This window comes from Odocoileus virginianus, chromosome 4 (genome assembly GCF_023699985.2).
Source record: "Odocoileus virginianus isolate 20LAN1187 ecotype Illinois chromosome 4, Ovbor_1.2, whole genome shotgun sequence".
In the NCBI taxonomy this organism is placed as follows: domain Eukaryota; kingdom Metazoa; phylum Chordata; class Mammalia; order Artiodactyla; family Cervidae; genus Odocoileus; species Odocoileus virginianus.
Genome location: NC_069677.1, coordinates 13,410,517 through 13,438,366, shown reverse-complemented (window position 1 = coordinate 13,438,366; position 27,850 = coordinate 13,410,517). Strand labels below are relative to the sequence as shown.

Below are 27,850 nucleotides of genomic sequence, written 5' to 3'. Positions count from 1 at the left end.
ATGGTCTGTCTTTTGTTTTCATTTAACAACTTTGTCTTTTCTCTTTGTTTTTCATAGGCTTTGGTGAAGCACGTCCAGTCTAAAGGATATCCAAATGAACGTTTTGAACTTCTCACCAACTTCCCTCGGAGGAAACTCTCTCATCTGGACTATGATATTACATTACAGGAGGCAGGCCTTTGTCCTCAAGAGACTGTCTTTGTACAGGAAAGAAATTAACACCACGGCCTGACCTCTCTCAGCTTACCCCTTTTTTTCCCTTTTTCTGTGAGATACCATGTCACTGAGTATGCATTTTGGCTCATAGGACCATAGAGCCAAAGTTGGGCAAGCAAGTCACCTGCCTTCTTTTCTGTTTCTTGTTCTCTCCTGTAATCAGCCTCACCTTCCCCCTTTTTTTCCCTCCTCTCCCATTTTCTTCCTTTTCCTACTTTTCTCTCTCTTTCTTAACCTAATCTGGTGACCAAATGGAAGTGTTAGGATAAGACCTCCTAGTACTGGCAGCAGGAAATGTGTGTTCCAATAAGTGGTCTCTTACACAGCACTTTTAGGGGATCAAATGAAATGTTACTCCTCAGACTCCTTTGGTAAAGGAATGGCTAGATTCAGAGTAAGAACAGCCTCTCTGTTTTGTAAGCCCTTTTTTAGTAGGGAGAAGAAATTCTCTAACACATGTTTTGTTTTGTTGTTCATGTAGGAAATACCACATAACAAAGTGCCCAGGCTTTTGTTTACATGGAAAAAGCATCCTTTATAATTACTGCTCATTATATTTAATGTTTTTCTCAAAGAACTCCCATCTAGAATTATTTCCATGATATGTGTTATTGACAGAAAGAGTGTTAAATTGGGATGAGTAGCATGGAGTGACTTTCAGTATCCTAGCCTGAGACAGCTTTCTTCGTTATTACTCTATAAAACTATCTTGATCCTGCTAATCTTGGGATGGACATTTTGTGAGCACATTGTGATGACTAGGATAGGAAGGTACTTGCTGTTTTTGCCAGTACAGCATATTAGTTCCTTTGGCCCTTCCATTGTTTGGGTCCACAAGTGATCTATAGGAAGGCAGCTGTTAAGTAATCATGAGTACAATAGCTTGTAGTTGTAACCACTATGGTTATTGATTGTCCTATGTGCTTTAAGGCATACTTAATGTATGCCCTAGGGGAAAAAGAAGAAGATGCAGCTGAGAGTTGCTAACCATGTTCCTTTGGTTAGAAATAATGATTTATCTTTTACTGTTGGTTGGAACTGTCTCTGAAAAGCTCTGGTGATTGAATGAGCTTAATTCCTCATGCAGTTTTTTACAAAAGGTATCAAAACTGAAAACTTAGTTCTAAGGGGAGGACCCTTAAAATCAGTTCATAAGACAACATTTAGTAACGGAAGTGGGGAAGATTACCTGTAATTTTCGGGTGTGGGTTTTTTCTGCCAACAAAAGCCACATTCAAATTGTAGTTGGTGAGCGCTTTTTTCAGTATTATTTAGAAGAGGTCATCTTGAATCTATTTAATACGATTAGACTTACCAGCTTCACATTATGCTCAGTTCTTATTTTGAGCTTTAGAGTCCTCTGAACGGGTAGCAGTAATTCTGGTGGCAAAATCAGAACTTTTAACTTGTTATAAAATCATAATACAGAGTGAACCTATTTTGTTGATTGGGATTTAGATTGATTGATTCTTCTACTTGAGGAAAATAAATTGCTATTACTCAGAGACCTTTAGGTTCCCATCTACTTTAAGATCACTCTCCTGGCAACTGGGGGATTTAAAAAAAAAGAAAAAAGATGCTTGTGTGTTGCTAGTACACAATTAGAGAATACGGTTTCTAATGGTTGGACTTTGAGGGACCCTCCCTAAAGAATGAGTTATGTATGTCCTCAAGGAAATCATGGAAAATTCTGTTTATTCTTCAGTGAGTCCTTTTGAATTGATGTTCTTACATTTTTTTCTAAGTCTGTGTAAGTGCTTATGTATAAGTATATAATTGTATAAATATTTATAAATATATTTATATAATTACAATTTCATTTATACCTTGAGTCAAAGTTCTCTCTTTAGATTGGTGACTGAGTAATACCACTTTGGTGTATTTTCATAGGCTTTCGAGGCTAACTAGCAGCTTCTGATTCATTGAGGAAGCATGGTTTTCATGTTAATTCCTCAATTATTTCTCTGAACTTGGATAATATACTTGCTATCTGAAGAACAGAGCTATATACAAAGGTGCATTAGGGGGTAAAAAAACTATTGGTCATAGACAAGGTCAAAAATCTGAAAATTCAGGGAGGCACAGGGTAAGAGGTGATGTTATGCTCAGCTTTGGTGCTGTGATGGCACCTGTCTCCACTCTCAGCAGAGTCACAGCTAAAGTCCAAATCTGTTAAAAATATGAAGTCAAGAATTTTCCCCATAGGATTCTGTTTCATTCTTTTACCTACTAGTTTCTCTTTGTAAAACATATCTAGAAACCTTAAGACAACATGTTCATTAATGATAAGATGTAGTTCTTTCTGATAAGCTCAGCTCTGGCATATCCACATACAAGAAACTAAAGTAACTTTTTCAACTTTGATTGCTATGAGATGACCACATCAAAGTGATACAAGTAAGCATATCAAAGAGATGGGGCATGAGATATTGATCCAACTTAAATAAAACAGGGGTTTTTAGAGTTCAAGATGTAGAGGATTTTATTTTGAGGCAGGAGTGTAATTATCCTGGGTTTGGTATACAAGCCCACAAGGAAGGCATTATGGAATTGTACACAGGAAGAGTATGGATTGTGCTTTGTGCAAGAACTTAATCCACTTTTATTAGTAAGTCTTATTTCCTCTGCAAATTCCGTAGCTCTTTGGAAGAGAGGTTTTATTGAATAGATAAAATGAAGTTAGTAAGATTAGGTAAAAATAGTCACTCCTCTTAGGTATAGGAAATAGCTTGAAAGAGACCTTAAAAGGTAGGAAGGAAAAGAACAAGATAGAGTTTGATGAGACTAAATGACAGAAGACAAATATAGGGAGATGAAATGAAAATTAGTAGGGAGGAAAGTAACAGGAAATCATTTGAATTTGATTTATGAAGGGACCAGAGAAGAGAATAGCCAAACAGGGGAAGAACAGGAAAGTAATTTTGAGTAACTAACAAATACTACGTATTTCATGTGCATTTTCTCCTTTAGTCTCCCTAAGAACTCCACAAAATGCATATTTCCCCCATTTTATAGATAAGGAAAAAAATTGAAGTTTAGAGAACTTGTTCAGGATGTCATAGCTAGTAAGTGGCAAAATCAGAGTTGGCATTCATGCTTTTTTTTCACTCCCGTGCTGTGGTCTCCAACAGAAATCAATTTGTTCAAAAGGTTATCTTCTCATTGTTTGGCTCTGTAAGTTTTTTGGTTTTGTTTCCTTAAAGCTCGTGAGATTTGTACTATGCCTATATAGTCTTATTTACACCATTATTTTCAGGGGCTGATTACTAATTGTTCTTTAAAAATGATGCACTGATGAAAATGTGAAAGGAAAATAACTATGGCACTATTTGCCAAGAAAAAATGGAAAGGATAAAAAAGAATTTTATCAACTTTTTTTTTTTTTTTACTATTTTTCAGCAAAGATAGAATTATCTTTTCTATATCCCATCTATATTAGATTGTTGAACATTCTGTGTATTTTCAAATCTTCTATAAAATTCTACTTCCTTGACTCTGTAAGTTAACAGTTATTTGAGTCCTTAATCAAAGTTGGAAAAATCTTAATCTAAGATCTGCTTCCTGCCTGTTTTATCCAGTTGGAGAGACACACTACACATGAGATAATAGAACATGTAAACGCTTACTTTCCTGAGTCTGAACCATAATTATAGTAGAAGTTTAGAAAAGGTAAAGAATAGTGTAAGTTTTATTTAGGGAAATAAAACTGAAAAGTGGCAAACACTTGCTCACATTTTCTTTTGATTCCCCTGTATTCTTTAGTACCAGCTTTTGAAACTGCTAGATTTAGGGTGTGACATTTAACAATAAGGCATAACTAGGAAAGAATTATTGATCCCAGGATTAAAGATTTAAGCCAGCAGGGATCTCATTTGGACATTTAGGAAAATACCAGAGGGAGCCACTTCCTACTGGAAAGGGAAGATTTAATTTCTCTTCCCAGGTACACATTAAATGTATTATATGCAGAAGGGGCACTATATTAGGTATAAAGTATACTTGGGTTACATCTGTGCTTCTAATTCTCTGTTGAGAATTGGACTAGATCAATAGTTCTTAGTCTGTTCAAGTAAAAGGGCTTGTAGTGTTAAAATCCGGCAGTGGTGGGGAGTTGTGGGGTTAAGTATTAAAATCCTTAATTCCTTAGGTGTGCATGTGGAATTGCAGATCCTTTCCAGAGACTCTGGGAACCCACAGATTGTAGACCACTGAATTATACTATCTCTGAATCCTCTCCACTCCAAAATTTAATGCTCTGAGTCTCTTCCTTCTATTTATATGTTATCCCTAGAGTAATTAAAAGTACTCTTGTTAATCAGTTCTTGCTTTTTCCCCTGTGTTCAGGTTTCATTTGTCCAGTAACTTGATCTACCCATACTGTGATGATTGAAATCTCCAGAAGGAGAGTATAATAGTTTCAGGTTTACTAATGATCCTTTAAACAGAATTCATTACTTTTAATTAAAACTTAATGCTGTTTTCCTAATCAGTGTTGAGTGTAACTAAAATGTAATAATAACCAGTTATTTCACTGACAGCCAGAGTTAAATTTAATTCTGTATGTTTGCTTAAACAAAGCAGTTTACTGACTAAGCAGTTGTTGGGAAATTGATTTGTGTAAATTGTAGAATTCACTTGGTTTTGACAGAAACAAGTTTTTCAGGATCAAATTAGATTGACTTTTTAAAATATTTCTTATCGCATAGAGTGTATCTCCATGGTGTCATTCTGTCTTTCTGGATCTCTTTCATTTAGAGCCAGAGAGAGAGTAAATAGTACTCAGAAGTATTACTCAATAGTAAATCATGAAATGGAGGTTGATGAGTAAGTAAAGTCTTGTGTAAAATTAAATGAGAGTAAGAAGAACCCACCCTTCTGGTGAACATAGCGGTTTTCCAGTAAACATAAGCCTTGATGAAAAGGCCACTTAAGGACAGCTGTGTACTATGAATATTTAACTTCATTTATTTGCCTTGCTTAGCATTTTACTTACTGTCTTGCCATGAAACTTAGTATTGCACTGTATACATTTTAGACTAGTGGTAAAAATGTTCTGTCGTACTGAAAATAACCAACAGAGAACACCAAGGCAGTGTGGTGATTTCTCCTGATATGTCGAAATTCTATATTTCAGTGATGGCTGCTTCAGTCTTTGATTCACCTATGTGTCAGTCCTGCTAGAGAGACAGATTAGAATCTTAGCCTTTTTTTTAGTAGAGATTATGATGACCTTGGTAGTTTTCCCATGAAGTGATCGTGTGATTAAATTATTGAGTGTAATGAGACCCTTAATTAGAAAATCTTTTAATACAACTTTCTCTTTTATGTTTCCATTCTGTTCTTGATTTTTGACATCTATTCTCAGAAAATGTCATGATTTTTAATGAAATTGGATGTTTAAGAAATTCAATTTCTGACTTTTAATAACTTTTCATTTTTTATAAATTAATATACCAGGAAAGAATTTGAGGCAAGCATCATTTTTTATAACTCTCTTTCTCTCTCTAAGAATCCTTACTCCAAATATAGAATAGCTAGTCCATAACACCCTTCCCTCTTCTTTAGCTTATGGAATGCTGTTGTATTGCTTAGAATCTCAGTCTTTCTCATAAACATAATAGTTTTGGTACAGGCTTTTCTTTGACATATGATCTCAAAATAGAGTTGAGCAATCTAATATGAACTACCTTAATAAAACATAATTTAGTATTTCTGTAAAGCATTTTCAAAAGATAACCAGACTTACTTGTAGGATTAGAGATATAAATACTGATGGTAGTATTTTGCCTGAGAACAATCACATGTTAATCTATAAATATGGACATTTGCCTTGCTGTACTTAATTCTGTTGCACCAAACAACAAGTTTTTGTTGTTTGCTTAATAGTGTTTCCTCTACAGAGATCAAAATGCCCTAAGATTTTGTATCCCTTATAAAGTCACTTGGGTTTATAGATTGGATGAATAAGCTCTACTTAATGTAAGAAAAATTTTATCTCCATTGAAAGAAATTATTAATCTAACTTGGCCACCATGAATCACTCATTTATTAGACATGGTAGATAAAATGGTAAACATTTCAAATCATTAGATAAATTCCGACTTGGAATTGAATTCTCCCCTCCTTAAAGTCTTTTCTGTTTGTTTTATTCTTAGACTCAATATGGACATCTTAACTGATAAGGGAGAGAAATTCTTGATCTGAAACCATTCCCTGCCATTCTGCTTTATTTTTATTTTTATTTTCTTCTGTCAAGGTCGCTGACTCTAGTATGTGTCACCAGGACATATTCAAGTTAATGACATTGGAATGTTGATGCTCAGTTGGATATCTTTCTGTTTTCAACAAAATGGTTTTATAGTATGCTTTTCTCAAGCTTCTGTGTTCTTAATAATGAAAAATATCAATAAATGGTGTGATTCAAAATATAAATAGGTTTTTGACACTAATCATATGCTCTTAACAGTAGCTTTTTGATAATTTACTGCCCTGTAAGTTAAACCTCTGATGGAGTGACCACTGCCACCAGAAAATCCCCTCTTACCTGCTAATTAGAATGAAAGTAGTATGTGACCTCCACATTTCAACTAATTAGTAGTAAGCTTGTAGTGGCTGTTTATCTTACCTATTTGGGGACTTGGGCCTTGTTCCTTTCCTAGGTTTGTCCCTTAGATTTGGAAAGACTATTTAAAACTTGCTGGGAGACAGACAGTAAAGCTGTGAGATAATCCTCTAGTCTTAGTTGTAGAGAAATGAGTACCAGTTGATGCTAATATGATACTTGGATTTTGAGGGGCTTCCAGCCAAGCTTTGGCATGAATCTTAGAAATAATTTTATTCACTCCTTTAAGAATCTTTTTTTTTTTTTTTAGAACGGTTTTCCTTTTGATTGTTAACAGCTTCTAAGCATCTGGTGTCTTTATTATTATTTTAACCCTTTAAGAAAGAAAGTAGGTATTGATTGTTCCATGGAAACTCTCAGGAGTGTTTGTAGGCTTCTCTGCATGCTTTGTATGAGTTCAGTTTTAACTGCGTTTTGAATCATCTGGAATGTCCAATTCTGGTGTCCTCACTCACTATTGTGTTTTTTCAGCATTTTTCATGTCATTTTCCAAACCTCACTTCCCATCTTATTCGGAGAAGTTAATCAAGGAATGGAATTTGGGGATAGGGACGGGGGTGGGTTGGGGACTTGAGTGAAGTCAACTTAGGGTATTTGCTTTAGTGTTCTCAAGCAGTTTCTAACGGTATTTAGAAATTCCCTGGGATGTTTGTATACTCAACTTATTCTGGATAAAGTGGTGGTCTCAGTGAGATTTGCATTCTTAATGCAGGGCAAGCTCTAAATTTAATCTGTACTATAATTTGGTTATTGAATCCAAGAAGGTAATGGACAGAGACAGTGCTCCTATTGTAGTGTTTCTGGCAAGTGCTCCCTAAAATGCACATAACATATAGTTCTCAATTTTCAGGGCTTTAATCCCATGGTGCTAGGAGAGATCATTTGTTTCTGCAGTTCTCAAGAGTGGGGAGAAGGCTTTGGGACCAGTGAGAAAGGGACAACAGGATCATCCACTAAATTTTTTTGTTCAAGACACTTGAAAGACCCTCCTGTATATCTAGTAAGAGATAATAAAGGTGCTAGGGAAAGCCTTAAATTTGAAGACATAAGGAGACCATAGAAAATATACACTTGTAGCAGGAGAAAAACGTGCTGTTAGATAAAGCAGAGCTGTAACTGCTGGCTAAGACTCAATGGAACTTCCACTTGCTCTAAAACCAGGGAAATCTTAAATAACTGGGTGTGATATATCTATAGATACACATAGTCTATAGGTAAATAATTTCTAAAATGAGGATCTTTCTCTTGGTGATCCTCTGGTTTTGGCTGTACCAAATTGTGAATATTCTTGCTGTGTTGTACCCAGTTACTTTATATTGATACTGCAACTTGAATTGGGGAGGGGGCGGTGGGACATTTGGGGTGGGGGAGGGAGGGGAGTCTTTCAAAGACATCAGCTCACTGTGCTGAGAGAGGGACCAAACTCAAGGAAACCTCTGATCTATAAATTCAACTGCTGCATTTTTTTATAAATACATGTAAATGTCCTGTTGTAATATTTGATCTTGGAAATAAAATCAAAAACTTTTCAGTATTAGTTTTTTTGCTTTATTGTTTTTGTGAGGTAAGACTGGGTACTGTTGATACTTTTGTTAGTATAATTCAGGTTTGCTTGCCCTCATGTTCTCATGTTGAGGACACTAGTGTTGACTGACAAAGGTTAGTTTGTCATTCCATTATCAAGGGTGATGTTTGTTAGCTTCTTCTCTACCCTTAGTTGTATGTTGAACATTCATGATAAAAGCTCTATGAACATTGGCTGAACTGTTCATGAAATTGTTGGGTTGGCTAGCCTTGTAAGGAAAGTAAGGTTCTATATTTGACGTTGGCAGTCCAATGAATACGTCACAGTAGTTCAGTTGCTCAGTCGTGTCTGACTCTTTGTGACCCCATGAACTGCAGCACGCCAGGCCTCCCTGTCCATCACCAACTCCTGGAGTCCACCCAAACCCATGTCCATCAAGTCGGTGATGCCATCCAACCATCTCATCCTCTATTGTCCCCTTCTCCTGCCCTCAATCTTTCCCAGCATCAGTTCAGTTCAGTCGCTCATTCATGTCCAACTTTTTGCGACCCCATGAACCATAGCACGCCAAGCCTCCCTGTCCATCACCAACTCCCGGAGTCCACCCAAACAGTGTCCATCGAGTCGGTGATGCCGTCCAACCATCTCAACCTCAGTCGTCCCCTTCTCCTGCCCTCAATCTTTCCCAGCATCAGGGTCTTTTCCAAAGAGTCAGCTCTTTTCATCAGGTGACCAAAGTATTGGAGTTTCAGCTTCAACATCAGTCCTTCCAATGAACACCCAGGACTGATCTCCTTTAGTTTGGACTGGTTGGATCTCCTTGCAGTCCAAGGGACTCTCAAGAGTCTTCTCCAACACTACAGGTCAAAAGCATCAATTCTTCAGCTCTCAGCCTTCTTTATAGTCTAACTCTCACATTCATACATGACCACTGGAAAAACCATAGCCTTGACTACATGCACCTTTATTGGTAAACTAATGTCACTGCTTTTTAATATGCTGTCTAGTTTGGTCATAACTTCCTTCCAAGGAGTAAGCGTCTTTTAATTTCATGGCTGCAATCACCATCGGCAGTGATTTTGGAGCCCAGAAAAGTTAAAGTCAGCTGCTGTTTCCACTGTTTCCCCATCTATCTGCCATGAAGTGATAGGACTGGATGCACTGATCTTAGTTTTCTAAATGGTGAGCTTTAAGCCAACTTTTTCACTCTCTTTCACTTTCCTCAAGAGGCTCTTCAGTTCTTCCCTTTCTGCCATAAGGTTGGTGTCATCTGCATATCTGAGGTTATTGATATTTCTCCTGGCAGTCTTGATTCCAGCTTGTGCTTCCTCCAGCCCAGCATTTCTCATGATGTACTCTGCATATAAGTTAAATAAGCAGGGTGACAATATACAGCCTTGACATACTCCTTTTCCTCTTTGGAACAAGTCTATTGTTCCATGTCTAGTTCTAACTGTTGCTTCCTGACCTGCATACAGATTTCTCAAGAGGCAGGTCAGGTGGTCTAGTATTCCCATCTCTTTCAGAATTTTCCACAGTTTATTGTGATCCACACAGTCAAAGACTTTTGCATAGTCAATAAAGCAGAAATAGATGTTTTTCTGGAACTCTTGCTTTTTTGATGATCCAGCAAATATTGGCATTTTGATCTCTGGTTCCTCTGCCTTTTCTAAAACCAGCTTGAACATCAGGAAGTTCATGGTTCACGTAATGCTGAAGCCTGACTTCGAGAATTTTAAGCATCACTTTACTAGCGTGTGAGATGAGTGCAATTGTGCAGTGGTTTGAGCCTTCTTTGGGATTGCCTTTCTTTGGGATTGGAGTGAAAACTGACATTTTCCAGTCCTGTGACCACTGCTGAGTTTTCCAAATTTGATGGCATATTAAGTACAGCACTTCACAGCATCATCTTTCAGGATTTGAAATAGCTCAACTGGAATTCCATCACCTCCACTAGCTTTGCTTGTAGTGATGGCCCACTTGACTTAACATTCCAGGATACCTAACTCTAGGTGAGTGATCACACCATGGTGATTATCTGGGTCGTGAAGATCTTTTTTGTACAGTTCTTCTGTGTATTCTTGCCACCTCTTCTTAATATCTTCTGCTTCGGTTAGGTCCCTACCATTTTTGTCCTTTATTGAGCCCATCTTTGCATGAAATGTTCCCTTGGTATCTCTAATTTTCTTGAATAAATCTCTAGTCTTTCCCATTCTATTGTTTTCCTCTATTTTTTTGCATTGATCGCTGAGGAAGGCTTTCTTATCTCTTCTTTGGAACTCTGCATTCAAATGGGTATATCTTTCTTTTTCTCCTTTGCTTTTCACTTCCCTTCTTTTCACAGCTATTTATAAGGCCTCCTCAGACAGCCATTTTGCTTTTTTGCATTTCTTTTTCTTGGGGATGGTCTTGATTCCTGTCTCCTGTACAATGTCATGAACCTCCGTCCATAGTTCTTCAGGCACTCTATGAGATCTAGTCCCTTAAATCTATTTCTCACTTCTAATGTATAGTCATAAGGGATTTGATTTAGGTCATACCTGAATGGTCTAGTAGCTTTTTCCACTTTCTTCAATTTCAGTCTGAATTTGGCAATAAGGGGTTCATGATCTGAGTCACAGTCAGCTCTTGGTCTTATTTTTGCTGACTGTATAGAGCTTCTCCATCTTTGGCTGCAAAGAATATAATCAATCTGATTTCGGTGTTGACCATCTGGTGATGTCCATGTGTAGAGTCTTCTCTTGTGTTGTTGGAAGAGTCTTTTCAAACGAGTCAGCTCTTCTCATCAGGTGGCCAGAGTATTGGAGTTTCAGCTTCAGCATCAGTCTCTCCAATGAACATCCAGTACTGATCTCCTTTAGGATGGACTGGTTGGATCTCCTTGTAGTCCAAGGGGGACTGTCAGGAGTCTTCTCCAACACCACAGTTCAAAACCATTAATTCTTTGGTGCTCAGCCTTCTCTATAGTCCAGCTGTCACATCCATACATAGCCACTGGAAAAACCATAACCTTGACTAGATGGATATTTGTTGGCAAAGTAATGTCTGTGCTTTTTAATATGCTGTCTAGGTTGGTCATAACTTTCCTTCCAAGGAGCAAGTGTCTTTTAATTTCATGGCTGCAGTCAACATCTGCAGTGATTTTGGAGCTCAGAAAAATAAAGCCAGCCACTGTGTCCACTGTTTCCCCATCTATCTGCCATGAAGTGATGGGACTGGATGCCATGATCTTAGTTTTCTGAATGTTGAGCTTTAAGCCAACTTTTTCACTCTCTTCAAGAGGCTCTTTAGTTCTTCCTCACTTTCTGCCATAAGGGTGGTATCATTTGCATATCTGAGGTTATTGATATTTCTCCTGGCAATCTTGATTCCAGCTTGTGCTTCCTCCAGCCCAGCATTTCTCATGATGTACTCTGCATATAAGTTAAATAAGCAGGGTGACAATATACAGCTTTGACAATATTCAGGGCAGTGGGTAGGTAGGGATGTCATTCCTGAGACAGAAAGACTGGTGGATCAAGCAGATTTTGTGGAAAAATCATTTTGGATGTGTTCACTGTGGCACTTCCAAGTGCAGGTGTAGTACAGCATGTTGAACACATGATTCTGATGCTTGAGGAGAGGTGAACCGAACTGAAGAGATTTTAGAAATCATCAGCGTTACAGATGAAGTTTAGAACCATGAGAAAGAATGAGGTCACTAGGGAGAAAGAGAAGATGGCCCAGAACCCAGGCCTAGAGACTACCAACATGAAGAGGCGCAGTCTAGGCTGTGTGACCCGTGAAGGAGGAGAAACACCAGAGTGAACTGTCAAGTGAGCCAAAAGTGAGAATGTTCAAGAAGCATCTAGTCGCCAACTGTCTAACTCTGTCTAGGGTCACGTGTTCAATAGACAAGAAATCATTGGAGACTAAGAACAGTTTCAGTGTGGTGTTGGAGATGGAAGGTTAATTTGAGTATTTGTTACATTTTTATACTAATGAAGAAAAAAAGGGGAAAAACCCCAAACTTCCTCTTCAGTGAACTGGTATAAATGGCAACTCTTTCAACATTTCTTATCTTCCTTTTTTTTTTCCCTCTCCAATGAAGGAAAATGTGCTTCCTTATTTAGTCAGCTGTCAGTGGAGGCTGATACCCACCCACAAGGACGCTGATGAATCTGTCACTCTTATTTGGGAAAGACTGGCCTGATTGTAGTCTTTTCCTTTTTCCTTCTACCAGTGAATTGCATCTTCTCAGCTTCCTCTATTCCTTGCTCAAATCCCACCTCCAATCAAGGATGGGACATCTATTCTGTTTTCAAAAGCCTTTCAGCCTTGGGAAGCCTTTTATGGCATTAGGCAAATAGTTTTCCCACCCAGGCCCCATTAATTTGTGCCCTCCCTGGATTCCCCTTTGCTTCTCTGTAGAAGTATCACCAACCAAGGAATAATTAGTACCTCTGCCTCTAATAGAACCAGCTTCAAATATCATTAACATATATGCAAAAAGATAATGTTTAGTTCTATCATGGCAGTGACCAGGACTCTGTGACCATAAAGGTCTTACCAAAAGGGAATGAAGAATTTGACCTAAGCTGGCCTTAGTATAATTGTTTATAGCAAGTATATAGTTTCTAAAAGAAGGGTCTTGTTCATAAGATTAATCATTGAATTATTTGTCACAAATTTACCCAAAGGAACAAAGACTTAAACTGCCCTCACCAGCCCAAACTTAGGTGTTTAGGTTAGTTTTAAGTTTAAGGTGTTAAAGTCAAATTCCAGCATTTTCCTTTGGGAATACCTAGGATGGGAATTGCTATGTCATAGTGTAGGTGAATATTTCATTTGGTAAATCATATTGCCAAACAGTTAACCAAAGTGGTCATACTAATTTACACTCCCACCAGCAATGTTCCATTCCAATTGCTTCACATTCTTACCAATATTTTTAATTTAAGCCATTCCAGTAGGTGTTTGGTAGTATCCATTGTGGTTTTAATTTGCCTTTTCTTAATGAGTTAGAGCTTTTCATATACTAATTGGCCATTTGGTGATCCTTTTTGAGAAGTGTCTGCTCAAGTCATTTGCCCAGTTTTTACTGGTTTTTGTCATTTTCTTCACTGGTTTGTAGGAATTCTTTATAATTCCAGGCATGAGACGTTTGTCAGATATATATATTGTGAATGTTTTTTCCTATCTGTAGTTTGCTTTTTCACTCTCTTAATGTCTTTTGAAAAGTGGTTCTTAAGATTTTAAGTTCGATTTATCAGTCTTTTTCTTTATGGTCCCTGCTTTTCATGTCCTGTTTAAAAAATCTTTGCCACTTTCCACTTCATTTTTACTTACCTATGCTATTTATATGCCTCTTCCCCCACATCTGAGATTCATGAGGGCAGGGGCTGCTGTATCTTACTCTGCTCTGTAGACTCAGAATCTAGCATAGAATTTAGAACACAGTAGGAACTCAGGAGTCACTTAATTAATGAATTAATTCATGCACTGGCTGGAGTAAATGCACAGAGATTCTACTAATGATGAAAACAATACTGAGAAAACCCTTGGTGCATATGTATGAGAAGAAAAATTATGTTATTAATATTCCCTTAAACTGTATATGAGCTTTCTATGCTTTCTATGAAATTTCTGCGCATGCAGATGTATATGTGCCTGACACAAAAGCTGGTAAACCACCCTGGGAAAGTTCATTAAATAGGATCCAGTTTCCATTTTCATGATAAAAGGGAATCATTTAGAGCCCAAGTGAATTCTTATGTCACCCAGAGAATTGAATTTCGATAGAAGATACTAGGCTGAGGACTCAGAAAACTTTATATTAAGAACAAGCATTATTCACCTTATAAAACACATTCACAAACTATCTCGTTAGATCTTTACAACAGACCTAAAGCAAGTAAAATAAGTATTAGATTAGCTTCATCATGCATATGAAGAGATTATAGTCCAGAGAAAATTGACTTGCTCAGAGTAACAGTGAGTGAGTTTGGGGAAATGATCCTATGTCATCTAGCTACACTCTATAGCCCCACACATTGATGTTTGAGATTTTGTTTTCCCTAACCCAAATTCCAACTAGCTTCTTGGAGTCATTGATAAAGTGCTTTGGCATCTAAGAGATATGGGTCTCAATTTCTGCTACAAATACCTATTAGCTATGTGAACTTGCATAGTTCACTGAATAATAATCTGGGCCTCAGTTTCTCATTTACAAAATACCTACCTCACAAGTTTATTTTGAGAAATAAGAGGCAAGAGTCCTCTCACGGCATAAGATGCAAGTCCTCTCCTTTTCTTGGATTTCAGCAAAAGGATTTTACATACAGTGTCTGTTAGAACATTTCATGAAAGAAAGTGAAAGTTATTCAGTCCCGTCAGACTCTTTGGGAAACCATGGACTGTAGCCCACCAGGCTCCTCTGTCCATGGAATTCTCCAGGCAAGAATACTGGAGTGGGTAGCTGTTCCCTTCTCCAGGGAATCTTCCAAACCCAGGGATCAAACCCAGGCCTCCCGCATTGCGGGCATATTCTTTACCATCTGAGCCACCAGGGAAGCCCACGAAAACCAGAGTGGGTAGATTATCCCTTCTCTAGGGGATCTTCCCAAGACAGGAATCAAACTGGGGTCTCCTGCACTGCAGGCGCTGAGCTACCAGAACATTTCATAGTTAGGCAATTAAAATGATTTGATGGCAGACTGTCAGATATCATTCAGATTTTAGAAGGTATTTCTGTTCCGAACCAAATGGCTTACCTAACAGCAAACACTCTGTTATATTATTAAAATGGTGGTACAAGATGATGGTGGCCTGGAGCTTGAAAGTTGGAAGGTTAAAAAGCTATTAAAGGAAGCACAGCAAAGAGCAAAGTATGGAAGGTGATAAGGAAAAAACTGATGGCTGCCCTGCTTGGTGCTGTTTTTTTCAAAGAGCCCAAACTTTGCAGAGAGTGAAACAAATATGGGCAGATAGTGTGTGAAACACTGTTGCCGCTTGGGAAAGAGGGGAAGCTAAGATATTTCTCACGGGTACCATCCTCTGACTCACTAAGATATTTTAGCTCACGAGGCCATGCCTCCTGGTTCCTTTCTTAGTGTCACATGAAAATGAGCAGAGGGTGGGTCATCAGGAGAAGGCTCTTCAGGAAGAGGAAAGCTTCCTTTATGGAGACCTGTAGGCAGTGTTGTGGGGGCATGTCTCCACACCATGCACCCGCCTGGGTGACCTCCACATATAAACAGTGCCTCCCTGCCCCTCTGTAGGAGTCCTGAAAGAACAGCCTGCAGTCCAACCCTGCAGGAGTCCCAGCTGAGGCCACAGGAGTTTAAGCCCACTCTGAACACGGAGCCCTTTTCCAGGTTCTCTCTCTCTCATCCTGATTCTTGCCACTGGAAGCAGGTAAGCAGAAATGAAAGGGGCCAATGAGGGGGTGGCCAGCTAATAGTTTGGTCTAGCCTTCAAGAGCACGAACTTCTAACCAGAGGATACCTGCCTCAGCCGCTAAGCTCTGTGTGACTTCAGGCAATTTAACATCTCTTTGCCTCAGTCTATCAACTTCAGACCTTTACACATGCTTAGAATACTTTTCCCTTCCCAACTTTGCCCATCTAATACCTTGTTGTCAAGTTTTAGCTTGGATAGCACTTCCTCCAGGAGGCTCTGCGTTGCGTCTGCAGGCAGGATCAGGCAATCCTCTGGTGCTTCCATCACACCTTCAGTTGGACAGTTCTGCGCAGTACTTGCCCATTGCCTGGTTAGTGTCCCCACAGACTTTAAGTTAGTCAAGAGAAGAGGCTGTCTCTGGTTCACCAGTGTGAATAGTACCTTGGCAGACTGGTCACTTAATGTAATATTTGACTGATGAAAGAATGATAAAAAGGCTGGCTAAGTAATAAGGTAGATCTAGAGACACAAAGAATTTACAAGCTCTTCTATATGACTTAACTGATCACTTAAAACTGTTACCCAGACATCTAGTTAATGAGTTGTTCACTTACTCCAGATCTCAGTTTAGATCAGGGTCTCACCTAGAGACTGGTTGTAAAGTTTTACCTTATGACCCAGCTTGTCTCTTCACATATCAAATTAGCCAAACTCTTTGCTAATCTCCTGGCTTACATTTGTGGAAGCATCTCTAAAAATATTGTGATTTCTAGAGGAACAAAGTCAGAGGGAGGAAGTGAAATTCAAACTGAGCCACTGCCCTGTGAGACGCAGCAGCAGCACAAGTGCTTTTAGCAGAGAAGTAGGACATCCAGGATCCTCTGAATCCCACTCATCCTAAAGGCCATGCTCAATTTAGTTTTCCTCTGCATGTTCATATCTTTTCCTTTTCCTTATTTATTTATTTAGCTGCACCGGGTCTTAGTTGCAGCACGTGGGACCTTTGATCTTCCTTGTGGCATGAGGGATATTTTCAGTTGGCCTGTGGGGTCTAGTTCCCTGATCAGAGATGGAACCTGGGTCCCCTTCATTGGTAGCGCGAGGTCTGAGCCACTGGACCACCGGGGAAGCCCCTAGTTTCCCTTCTAAAACTCCAGATTGGAAATAAGGCCATGGAAGAGATTAGGGATTTGTCCATGTCAGTGATCTATGTCTAGACAGGCCTTACTACTCATAGCTGGAATGATTCAAAGGCAGCTGAAGGCATTCCTGAACAGAAGTTTCTCCCAGCCAAAGAGCATGCCTCCAAGTCCAGCCACACACCAGTCCTTTCTTGGGCCCCTAACCAAATGTCAGTCATCTGGGAGGTGCGTAGGTTAACTTGCTAACAGCCTGGATTGGTTAGTTCACCCTGGATTAGAGACACATACTGAGAGCCCGGCGGGAGGCTGCATCACAAGCTGTTGGGGGTGAGGAGTTGTTACTTTACAGGTGCCCTGTCTCCTGACCACAAACCTGGAGAGGAAATAGCTGGTACCATATCAGCTTGGAGGACTACTTCAGGAAAAGATGGCTCTGTGGTGGTCCGCTAGGGGATGGCGTAGGGGAAGGGACACGCCATCCCTCCAGATCCCTGGTGACCCCCCTTCCCTCTAGGCCCCTTGTATCTCTGGGGAAAGGGCCACTGTTCCTCCACATCCTACCCCCAACTGCTCCAACGTGTGCCCCCCCCCCGCCCCCTCCACAGAGATCTGAACTTGCTTTCATCACGGACAAGTTATTTTACTCACTGTGAGAAACATGGCTTACAGAGCAAAAACCCAGTGGAGAGGGCACATGGTGAAGGCAACTCATCCCAATAAAATATTAGCAATTGCATTGGGAAATTCCCAGCTGGGAGGAGCTGCTGAGATGTTTGGGCTCTGAGATTAGGGGAAGTAAAGATCACCAAGGACTGTGGAGGCTGGGGAATGTGAGAGGTGGGGGCTGACAGCACAAGAACACCCCACCCCTTCAGCCCCACCCAAATGGCCTTCTCAGTGCTGTGTCTGACACCAGTCTCTATAAAAGATGAAGTCTGGACAAATAAAAAATCCTAGGCTAATTAAGGTGGTTTGGTTATTTTTAATTAAGTTCATAATTTGTAAAACCGTTTTAAAAAAGGTATGATAAAATTAAAATTTAGGATAGTCCTTCACAGGAAGTACTGGAAGATGATAGTAATATTTCTTAGTGGCAAGGATCCATTTTATAAACCAGATGTGTTTACATGGATGTTGTTCAATTATTCCACACAACTAGTAAGGGCAAATATTAAGCATACATTATGCTTAATTCTTTAATTCTGAAATATTATATATTTAGTTATATGTTTATATGTAAAAGAGAGATTGGGGTGGAGACTCTGATCCACACATATTTTCTGAATTTGGGCAAAGTTGTCTGTTAGGAGAGGAGTGTCAAGAGCCTTAAGTTGAGACAGACATGTAACTGAATTGCAAAGTGGCAACAAACCACTTCTTGGAGATGTCATGGTATAGGTTTTTTCAGATTCACACTGACCTGAGTCTACCAAATACTACTAGTTCTATTCTAATTCATATACATAAAAAGTTCACAGATCAGCGAAAACTTAAAAGGGAGAAATGGCTAAAAGTAACGGTGTAGAGGAGGCATTTTTCAACCTATCTGGACACAACATTTTAATTTTTAATCAATTTTATTGATATATAATTGAAATATAAAATTCACAAATTTTAAGAGTAATTTGGTGAGTTTTGTCAATATATGTAGTTGTGGTATTCACCAGAATATGGATATAGAACATTTTTGTCACCTCAAAAAGTTTCCTTGTGTCCCTTATATTAATCCCCTCTTTTGTTCCCAGGACCTGGCAACCACTGATCCACTTCTCATCACTAGACTATAGTTCTGCCTTTTCTAGAAGTCCATATAAACAGAATCATACAGTGAGTAGTTTTCTGGCTTCATTCATTTAGCATGATGCCTTTGAGATTCATCGATGTTGTTGCATGTATCAGTAGCTTATTGTGTTTTTGTTTTGGGGGGATTTTGGCCATGCCGCATGGCTTGTGGAGGAGTCTCAGTACCTTGACCAGGGATTGAACCCAGGCCACAGAAGTGAAAGCTCAGAATCCTTAACCACTAGGCCACCAGGGAACTCCCCTGAATGGTAGTTTTGAAGAGCAAAAATTTTTAATTTTGAAGTCGTTTTTCACTTTTTATAGATTGTACTTTTTGTATTCTATCTAATAAATTCTTTATCTAATTCAAAATCCCAATGATTTTCTCCATTTTTTTTTTTTTTTTGGTAAAATTTGAATTAGGTTTTAGATCCATGGTCCAGTTCAAGTTAAATGTTGAAAAAGGTTTCCAGTAATAGGCAAAATACATATTTTTGTTTTACATATGGATTATTCCAGGATCATTTGTTGAAGAGACTCTCCTTTTCCCACTAAAATATTTTTTCAAAAATCATTTGATCGTATGTGTATAACTCTATTTCTGAATTCTCCAGTCTGTCCCAGTGGTCCATATGTCTGTGTACACCATTACTTCACTGTGGGATTACTATCACTTTATTTGTCTTAAAATCACATGATATAAGTCCTCCAACTTTGTTCTTTTTTACAAAATTGTTTTGAAAAATCTAGGTTCTTTGCTTTTCCATGTAAATTTAGATTCAGCTTGCCAATTTCTACAACAAAACTCTAGTAGGATTTTGACTAAGGTTACATTGATATTGAGTCTTTTGGTTCGTGAACATGTTATATCTCGGCATTTATTTGGGTTTTCTTTTTCTCAGCAATGTTTTATAATTTTTAGTGTACAGGTCTTGCACAGATTTTATTAAATTTATCTGTGTTTTCTATTAATATTTTATGCTATTGTAAATATTCTTTTAAATTTTATAATTTATCACTGCTTATATATAGAAATACAATTGATTTTTGTGTATTTAATTTTTTATTTGGTAACCTTGCTAAACTCACCTATTCATTCTAGTAACTTTTTAATAGATTCCTTATAATTTTCCATGCAGATAATCATGTTACCTGTGACTAATGACATTCTTACTTCTTTCTTTCGTATCTGTGGCTTTTGTTGCTTTTTATTTTCTTATTGCACTGGAAAAGATCCCCTGTACAATGTTGAAGGAAAGTAGTGACAGTGGACACCTTGAAAATGACAACTTTTAAAGCAAGAGGATGACACCCTGCCCTGTGCTCTGAGGGTTTCCCCTACCTGTCAGTCCCAGTAACAGAGCTACATGACCCTCCTTCCGTTGGTTCCAGGACACTGTCCTCTCCCTGTGTGATGGCATGCTCACGGACCTGCTCCCGCATTCTGGGGCTGAGCCTCGGGACTACAGCCCTGTTTGCTGCTGTGGCCAACACACTGCTCCTGTTTCCTAACTGGGATGTGACCTACCTGTTGAGGGGCCTCATTGGCAGGCATGCCATGCTGGGCTCTGGGCTCTGGGGAGGAGGCCTCATGGTAAGTGTCCAGGGTTCCCTGAGTGTGAATTCCCAAAGTGTCCCCCAGGAGTGGAGCAACGAAGTTGGGGTGAGGGAAGGAGTTTTGTAATTTCTTGAAAACAAGTTTGAACTAACAAACTGATTGTGAATCTATAGCAACTCCAAGGGATAGAAGACCCTAGGAAGACTGATCAAAGTTTGCTGGATTTTGGACTAGGTAGGCTGGGTGTGAATGCTGCCGCCCATTGATTCATATCAGGCTAGTCATTCAAAATTGGGTCCTGACAGTCAAAGCCAAACCCTCTGGGAAATACAGGATAACTAAGTCCAGGTGAGATGTCCAACCACTCTGTTTCTTAGGTGGCAGTTAGAGATGTAAATTACCTAATCTCTTCTTAACACACATCCCTCTTCTCCTAGGTGCTCATTGCAGCTACCCTCATCTCCCTGATGGGCTGGAGATATGGCTGTTTCAGTAAGATTGGGCCCTGCTGTAGGGTAAGAACCCAATTCTACTCTTCTAAGAGCTAGAATGTCCCCACATTCTACAACTTTAGAGGCAGAGTGATGAGGCAATTTCAGTTTTGGGGTATGAAGTCAGGTTCTGACCATACTTCTTAAAAGTCCTAAGCTCTTGGGCAGGGTTTCTGAACCTGAGGTCCTTCTGTTAAAATGAGTTAAAGAGAATCAAGTCCAGGGAGTGTTAATGAACCATGAATGTCTACACATTTGTGGGGAATTGTTCTTTTAAAATTTATTTTATTGAAGTATGGTTATTTACAATGTCCTGTTAATTTCTACTGCACAGCAAAGTGATTCAGTTATATATGACCTGTTCTTATTATTAGTTTTAGCCTGTTGAACAATACGGACATGAATTATGTTCTTTGTAGTCATGTGTCATTGACAGAAAATTTCCTGGCTATTTTAATTTTTTTTAGAGCTGAAAGTCTCTCCAGAGATCTGATGACTAGATTCTAGTCTAACGTCTCCATTTCACAGAAAATGAAACTGAGGCCCAGAATAAATGTGCACTTTATTAATTATAGCAGCATCTATATATATTTGAAATATCTCAGTACATAAGTGTATATGGTGTATTGCTCATTCAGCCTCAGACACATGAATCTGTGTCCTTTTTACAGTAAATCTACAGTCTGCTTTGATATCTACAACCCACATGTTGGGAACCCCACTGACTTAGAACTACATGTTAAAGAATTAAATATAAACACCCATATATCTCATTCACTATCTGTTCTCAGTCATGTCTGGTTTTCCCCTAGGCAAGTGGCCCTTAGACTTGAATGCGTGCATTGGAATCCCTGCAGGCTGTGCTGAAACACAGATTGCTGGCACCCCCCACCCTGAGTGTTTCTGACTCCATAGGACTGGGTTGGGGGGAGGAGAATTTGCATTTCTAACAAGTTTCCAGGTGATATGATGTTGCTAGGACAGGGACCATATTTCCAGAACCACCATCCTAGGCTTATGTCAGACTAATTCATCTTGAATCTTTTAATTTAAGAGTCAAAACTTAGTATGCACCTTTCTTTGGCCCCTCCTGAGTTTTAAACCAGCTTGACATCAGTGGGAAAATGACTCTATGATTCTATATAAAAACTATATATGGTTTCTGTATATGTGTGTGTGTGTGTGTGTGTGTGTGTGTGTATACACACACATATATATGTTTTATTTAAACTTTTAACATATGTTCTTTTGGAAGGTGAAAGAAAATCTAGTACTCTGAGAAAGAAACCAATTTGGAAGTTAGAATCCTGCCAAGGAAATAAACATGTTACTATCTTTTGGGAGGGAAATGAGTGGTGCACAGACTAGAAAAGTACCATGATAGAACTCAAGTCATTTCAGAGTGTAAGCTCTGACTTGGTCTCCCCGTCTCTCTGTCTCTGTCTCCCTCCCTCCCTCCTTTCCTTTCTTCTCCCTCTTCCTCCCTTCCTTCCTTGATTAGAGAAAGAGAGGAATCATGGATGGCAGCTTGGAACTTTTGAAAAAATATAGCCTTCCCTTAAAAGGGTTGGAGTGGGGCTTGGATAACCAGTCTGACCCTTAAGCCAGAGACTGAATGACTACAGCCTGAGTGTACAATTTTTGATGCCAATCTGCTGAGAAGCTCTGAAGAGCCTGTTGTCAGGCTGAGCCTGCTGCCTGGTCCAGGTGTCAGGGTCTCCCCCTCCCCCCTCCTGTTCCTTCTTTCCCACCCCTTTCTGGTTCTACTCAGTGACCCCTTGTCAACCAACCCTACCATGGTTATGTTTTCAAGGAGGTGCTGTGGGTAAAATTATCCCCATGACTGGGGAAAGCCTGAGCACCAGAGAAGTGAGACTTGTCCAGATCGCCCCACAAGTCACCTAGTCACCAAGTCATGACCCCATCTCAGGCTCACTGTTTCTTCTCTTCTTGTGTAGATGCTTACCGCTCTGTTGTCAAGTGGCCTGGCTTTGCTTGGAGCCTTCATTTGCTTTATCACTTCTGGAGTAGCCCTGAAAGATGGTCCTTTTTGCATGTTTGATGTCTCACCCTTCAATCAGACACAGGCTTGGGAACATGGTTACCCATTCAAAGAACTGCATAACAGGTAAATGGATGGAAACTTGGATTTGCAGTTTTTCGGAAAGAGAAAGACACACACATGGGCTACAAACCCCTTTTGGTCATGCACTCTAGCATCCTGCTTCTCTGATTCTTAGAAAATTGCAAATACAAAAAGAGTCACCCTCAAAAGTCTAATCCTACGACCTGAGCTGAGGGTGAACCCAGGTTTCTATTGAGGTTGCTTGGACTTTTCTTACTTATTCCAACCCCTGGCCTCCTTATTTTTGGGGACAGGAATTATTTGTATGACCATTCACTCTGGAACTCTGTCTGCCTGGAGCCTTCTAAAGCTGTCATTTGGCACGTGTGCTTCTTCTCCACCCTTCTGTGCATCAGCCTCCTCCAGATTCTCCTGGTGGTCATTCATTTCATCAACAGCTTCCTGGGCCTTTTCTGCAGCCTCTGTGAGAAGTGACAGGTAATGCCCTCTCATACATAAGTGTTTTCATCATGTGCTGCCTTGAACCTTTCCTGCAAGAGAGGGTACGAATTATAAACAAATTTCCCTTTAGGAAGTCATGTGGTAATAATAACAATGATTCCTTGCATATATATTGACTGATACAATGCATTTAAAATCAATTACTACAAGATGATATACTAATAGAAGAAATAGTTAAATCATTATTATTGTGTAGGAACTTATAGTCCATGAAATGTCCTCCAGCCATGATCTCATTTCAGCTTCTCAACAGCTCTGTAAAACTGGCCACATGTTAGAGATGAAGTTGAGGCTCCTAGAGGATAGTGGACTTGCCACCCAAAAGCACTTAATTAGGTTCAGGAAAAGTCAGTACCGGAGCCCCTACCTTCCAAATTCAAGTTCACTAGCTTATTAATAAGACTGAATTTTGTGGCTCCCAAATTCATAGGTTGACGCTCTAGCCTTCAATGTGACTTTGGAGATAGGACCTTTAAGAAGCTAACTCAGGCTGAGTGAGTGAAAGATGCTCAGCCATGTCCAACTCTCTGTGACCCCATGGACTGTAGCCTTCCAGGTTCCTCTGTCCATGGGGATTCTCCAGGCAAGAATACTGGAGTGGATTGCCATGCCCCCCTCCAGGGGATCTTCCCAACCCAGGGATCAAACCCAGGTCTCCTGCATTGCAGGCAAATTCTTTACCGAATGAGCCCCCAGGGAAGCCCTACTAAGCCTTAACTTCGGTTAGATGGGGTCATAAGAGTGGGACCCTAATCCAGTAAGACTGGCATCCTTATAAGAAGAGGATGAGACAACAAGTACATGAAAAGATGCTTAATATTACTAATCATCAGGGAAATGCAAATGCAAACCATAATGAGATATCACCTTATATCTGTTAGAATGGCTATTATCAAAAAGGAAAGAAAGAACAAATGTTAGTGAGGATGTGGAGAAAAAAGAACTCATGCCCTGTTGATGTGAATGTAAACTGGTGTAACCACTATGGAAAACAGTATGGAGGTTCCTCAAAAAATTAAAAAAAGGACTACCACATGATCCAGAAATTCCACTTTTGGGTATTTATCTGAAGCAAAAAGTAATACTAATTCAAAAAGATATCTGCACCCTCATGTTTGTTGCAGCATTATTTTCAATAGTCAAGACATGGAAACAATTTAAGTGTCTCTATCAACAGGTGAATGGAGGGCTCAGTGGTAAAGAATCCGCTGGCAAATGCAGGAGACATGGGTTTGACCCCTAGTCCTGGAAGATTCCACATGCCCAGGAGCATCTAAGTTCATCAGCACAACTATTGAGCCTGTGCTCTAGAGCCTGGGAGCCCCAACTATTGAGCCCATGTGCTGCCACTACTGAAGCCCAGGTGCCCTGGAGTCTGGTAAAGAATCCGCTGGCAAATGCAGGAGACATGGGTTTGACCCCTAGTCCTGGAAGATTCCACATGCCCAGGAGCATCTAAGTTCATCAGCACAACTATTGAGCCTGTGCTCTAGAGCCTGGGAGCCCCAACTATTGAGCCCATGTGCTGCCACTACTGAAGCCCAGGTGCCCTGGAGTCCATGCTCTGCAATAAGAGAAGGACCACAATAAGAAGCCAGCACACTGCAATTAAAGAGTAGACCCCACTCATCGCAACTAGAGAAAAGCCCACAGAGCAACAAAAACCCAGCACAACCAAATAATAAATAAATAGATAAATGGATAAAGAAGTTATAGTACACACATGCAATGGAATATTCTTCAGACATAAAAAAAAGAAATATTGCCATTTGTGACAACATAGATGGACCTAAGTGAAATAAGTCACACAAAGACAGAGACCATATGATCTCATTTATATATGGAATTTAAAACAATAGCCACCAAACCAAGTTTATAGATACAATGACAGACAAGTGGTTGCCAGACATAGGGTTGGGGAGTGAGAGAACTGGATGAAGGGAGTCAAAAGGTACAAACTTCTAAAAAAAAAAAAAAAGGTACAAACTTCTAATTATAAAATAGTTAAGTTATGGGTATGTAATGTATGACATGTGACTACTAATAATATGTATTGCATATTTAAAGTTGCTAAGAGAAGAGATCTTTAAAAAATTTTTTGTAACTAATATATGGTGCCAATGTTAACTAGAATTATTGTGGTGATCATTTTGCAATATATACAAATATCAAATCATTATGTTGTACACTTGAAACAAACATAATGTCATATGTCAATACTATAAAAATGACAATGTAGTATATTTCCAGAATAAAACCATGATTAAGCTTCAGAAAGTTTATTCACCTATAACAATAGATTTAAGGAGGAAAAAATCCTAATGATTTTCTTCATAAAGTCTGAAAAGGCATTTGATAAAATTCAACATACATTCTTTACATCCCTTTTCTTTTCTTAATTAAAAAAAATTTATTTGCACTGAGTCTTAGCTACAACCTGAGGATCTTTGCTGTAACATGCATATTCTTAACTGCGGCATGCAGGATGCAGTTCACTGACCAGGGATCGAACACTGGCCCCCTGCATTGGGAACACAGAGTCTTAACCACTGGACCATCATGGAAGCCCCTCAACATACATTCTTAATAAAACTCAAGAAAATGAGAAGACAGCTCCCTCTTTATCATAATACAACATAACTATCTCAACTTAAAAGTCAGTATCATGCTTACTGGAGGAATACTAGAAGCAATCTCACTAAAGTTCTAAATAGATGATACTCACTATCATCATTATCATTTAATATGGTTCTTGAGGTATTAGCCCAAGCAAGTATTCAAAGGGAAATTAACAGATATAAAATAGGAAAGATGGTGAAGTTCTCATTATATTTGGATAATATGATGGCACATCTGGAGCACTCAAATTATATTACAAAGAATAAGAATTTCATACATATAGGTACAAAATAAATATACAGAATGAAAAATCTTCATGTACACAAACAACAAACAGTTAACAGACATGGAGATGGGGAAATCCCATTTATATTAAAAACAAAAAGAAAAAAAAAACTTTGCTACCAACATAACAAGAATGTGAAACACTTTTTTATCTTTTAGTTTCTCTTTACTTACCCTTTGGCTGCACCATACAGTGTGGCTGTGAGAACCTCATTTCCTGTCCAGGGAGAAAACCTAGGCCCTTGACAGTGAAAGTGAGGAGTCCTAACCACTGGATCGCCAGAGAATTCCCAAGAATGTGAAATATTTATTGAAGAAAACTTTAAAATATTACTGAAGGACACAAACTTGCATATAAATGTATACCATGAACTTCAATAGGAAGATTTAACATCATAAAATATGAATGCCCTTTAATCTATAAATTTAACAAGATTAATAAGGTCACCAATGACATTTGGTGGAAAAGGATATGGAATTAGATAAGCTGGTTTTAAAGTTCCCATGAAAAATGAACAATCTAGGATAGCCAGGAAACTTCTGAAGGAGAAGGCAATGAGGTGGGACTATACTAGATATTAAAAGCTAATGTAAAACTACAATAATTAAAACAGTGATGTACACTAAACGAAGTCCAGAGATAGAACTAAATATTTTTGAGTATTTAGTATATGCTAAAAAAAGATGTGGGAAAAAAAGAAAGTAGATGATAAACCAGATCTGTCTCTCCATGGGAGCACAGAGGAAAAGGCCATGTGAGGACACAGCCAGAAGGTAAACCATCTGCAAGACAAGGAGAAAGGTCTCAGTAGAAATCAACCTTCTTCGCACCTTGATCTTGGATTTCTAGCCTCCGGAAAATTAATTTCCATTGTTTAAGCCACCCAGTCTGTGGTATTTTGTTATGGCGGCCTGAGCTGACTAATCCACCAGTGTTCAGTGCATTTCAATAAGTGGTATATACTGAGTAACCACTGTGTGCTCTATGCCTGAGACATGATCCTTGCCTTTGGGCCTGTTCCTGTCCTTGAAGAGTTCATGGTCAGGTTAGGGAAACACATTGACTAATAATTTGAATGTCATATGGTAAGGACCATGTTACAGGTCAACCCAGGAGTAATGAGAGATTGAGGCAATCTGTCAAGAGATGAAGGAAGGCTTCAGTCATGTCTGAACTGATTCTTGAAATTGTTAGCCCGTTAAAGAGTGAAGGGAGCATTTTCTCAGCTGAGGAAACAGAATGCTCAAAAGCATGGAGGTGAGACACATGATGGTGAGGGTGGAGACCTGTGATGCCACAGCTCCTTCAATGTGAAATGCAGAAAGCAGAAGACCTCCATATCTCCCATTTTGGGACCTTTGGTCAGTATGGTATTGGGGGAACTTCTTCTCTTAGTTTTTGAAGCTGACAGGATAATACAGCTTTCTAAAACAGGACCAGGACTGGTGCACTCATAAGCAGAAAATGCATCCTAAGTCTGCTCCTTCCTAACTTTTGCCCTGGAGCAGCATTTTGGTGAGGCTGGGGGATCTGTAGGTCGACAGTTATGGATTAAAGCAGGACACTGCAAAAAATTTCTGTAAAGGCTCAGCTAATATTTCAGACTTTGAGAGCCATATGGTTTCTATTTGCAACTGCTTCC

General features: G+C 39.2%; 2 protein-coding genes across 3 annotated transcripts in view; both read left to right on the top strand.

The window, feature by feature from the left end:
* UBXN7 (UBX domain protein 7) overlaps positions 1–8,372 on the top strand; it is a 59,590-nt gene extending 51,218 nt beyond the window's left edge. Inside the window, exon 11 of the mRNA XM_020889646.2 lies at positions 58–8,372. Coding sequence (XP_020745305.1) covers positions 58–219 — 162 coding nt within the window. The 3' untranslated portion in view covers positions 220–8,372. The remainder of the gene's footprint in view (positions 1–57) is intronic.
* Positions 8,373–15,374: 7,002 nt separating this feature from the next.
* Positions 15,375–25,018, top strand: TM4SF19 (transmembrane 4 L six family member 19). Of its 2 annotated transcripts, XM_020889648.2 has the most exons (7): positions 15,378–15,758; positions 18,631–18,712; positions 20,060–20,261; positions 20,663–20,740; positions 22,675–22,844; positions 23,096–23,279; positions 24,481–25,018. In XM_020889648.2, the coding sequence occupies exons 3-6, from the start codon at positions 20,082–20,084 to the stop codon at positions 23,274–23,276; spliced, it is 609 nt and encodes a 202-aa protein (XP_020745307.1). In that variant the 5' UTR covers positions 15,378–15,758; positions 18,631–18,712; positions 20,060–20,081; the 3' UTR covers positions 23,277–23,279; positions 24,481–25,018. The 2 variants fall into 2 exon arrangements, with proteins under 2 accessions (XP_020745306.1, XP_020745307.1); XM_020889647.2 differs by having other exon boundaries at positions 15,375–15,758; positions 23,096–25,018.
* Positions 25,019–27,850: the final 2,832 nt, after the last annotated feature.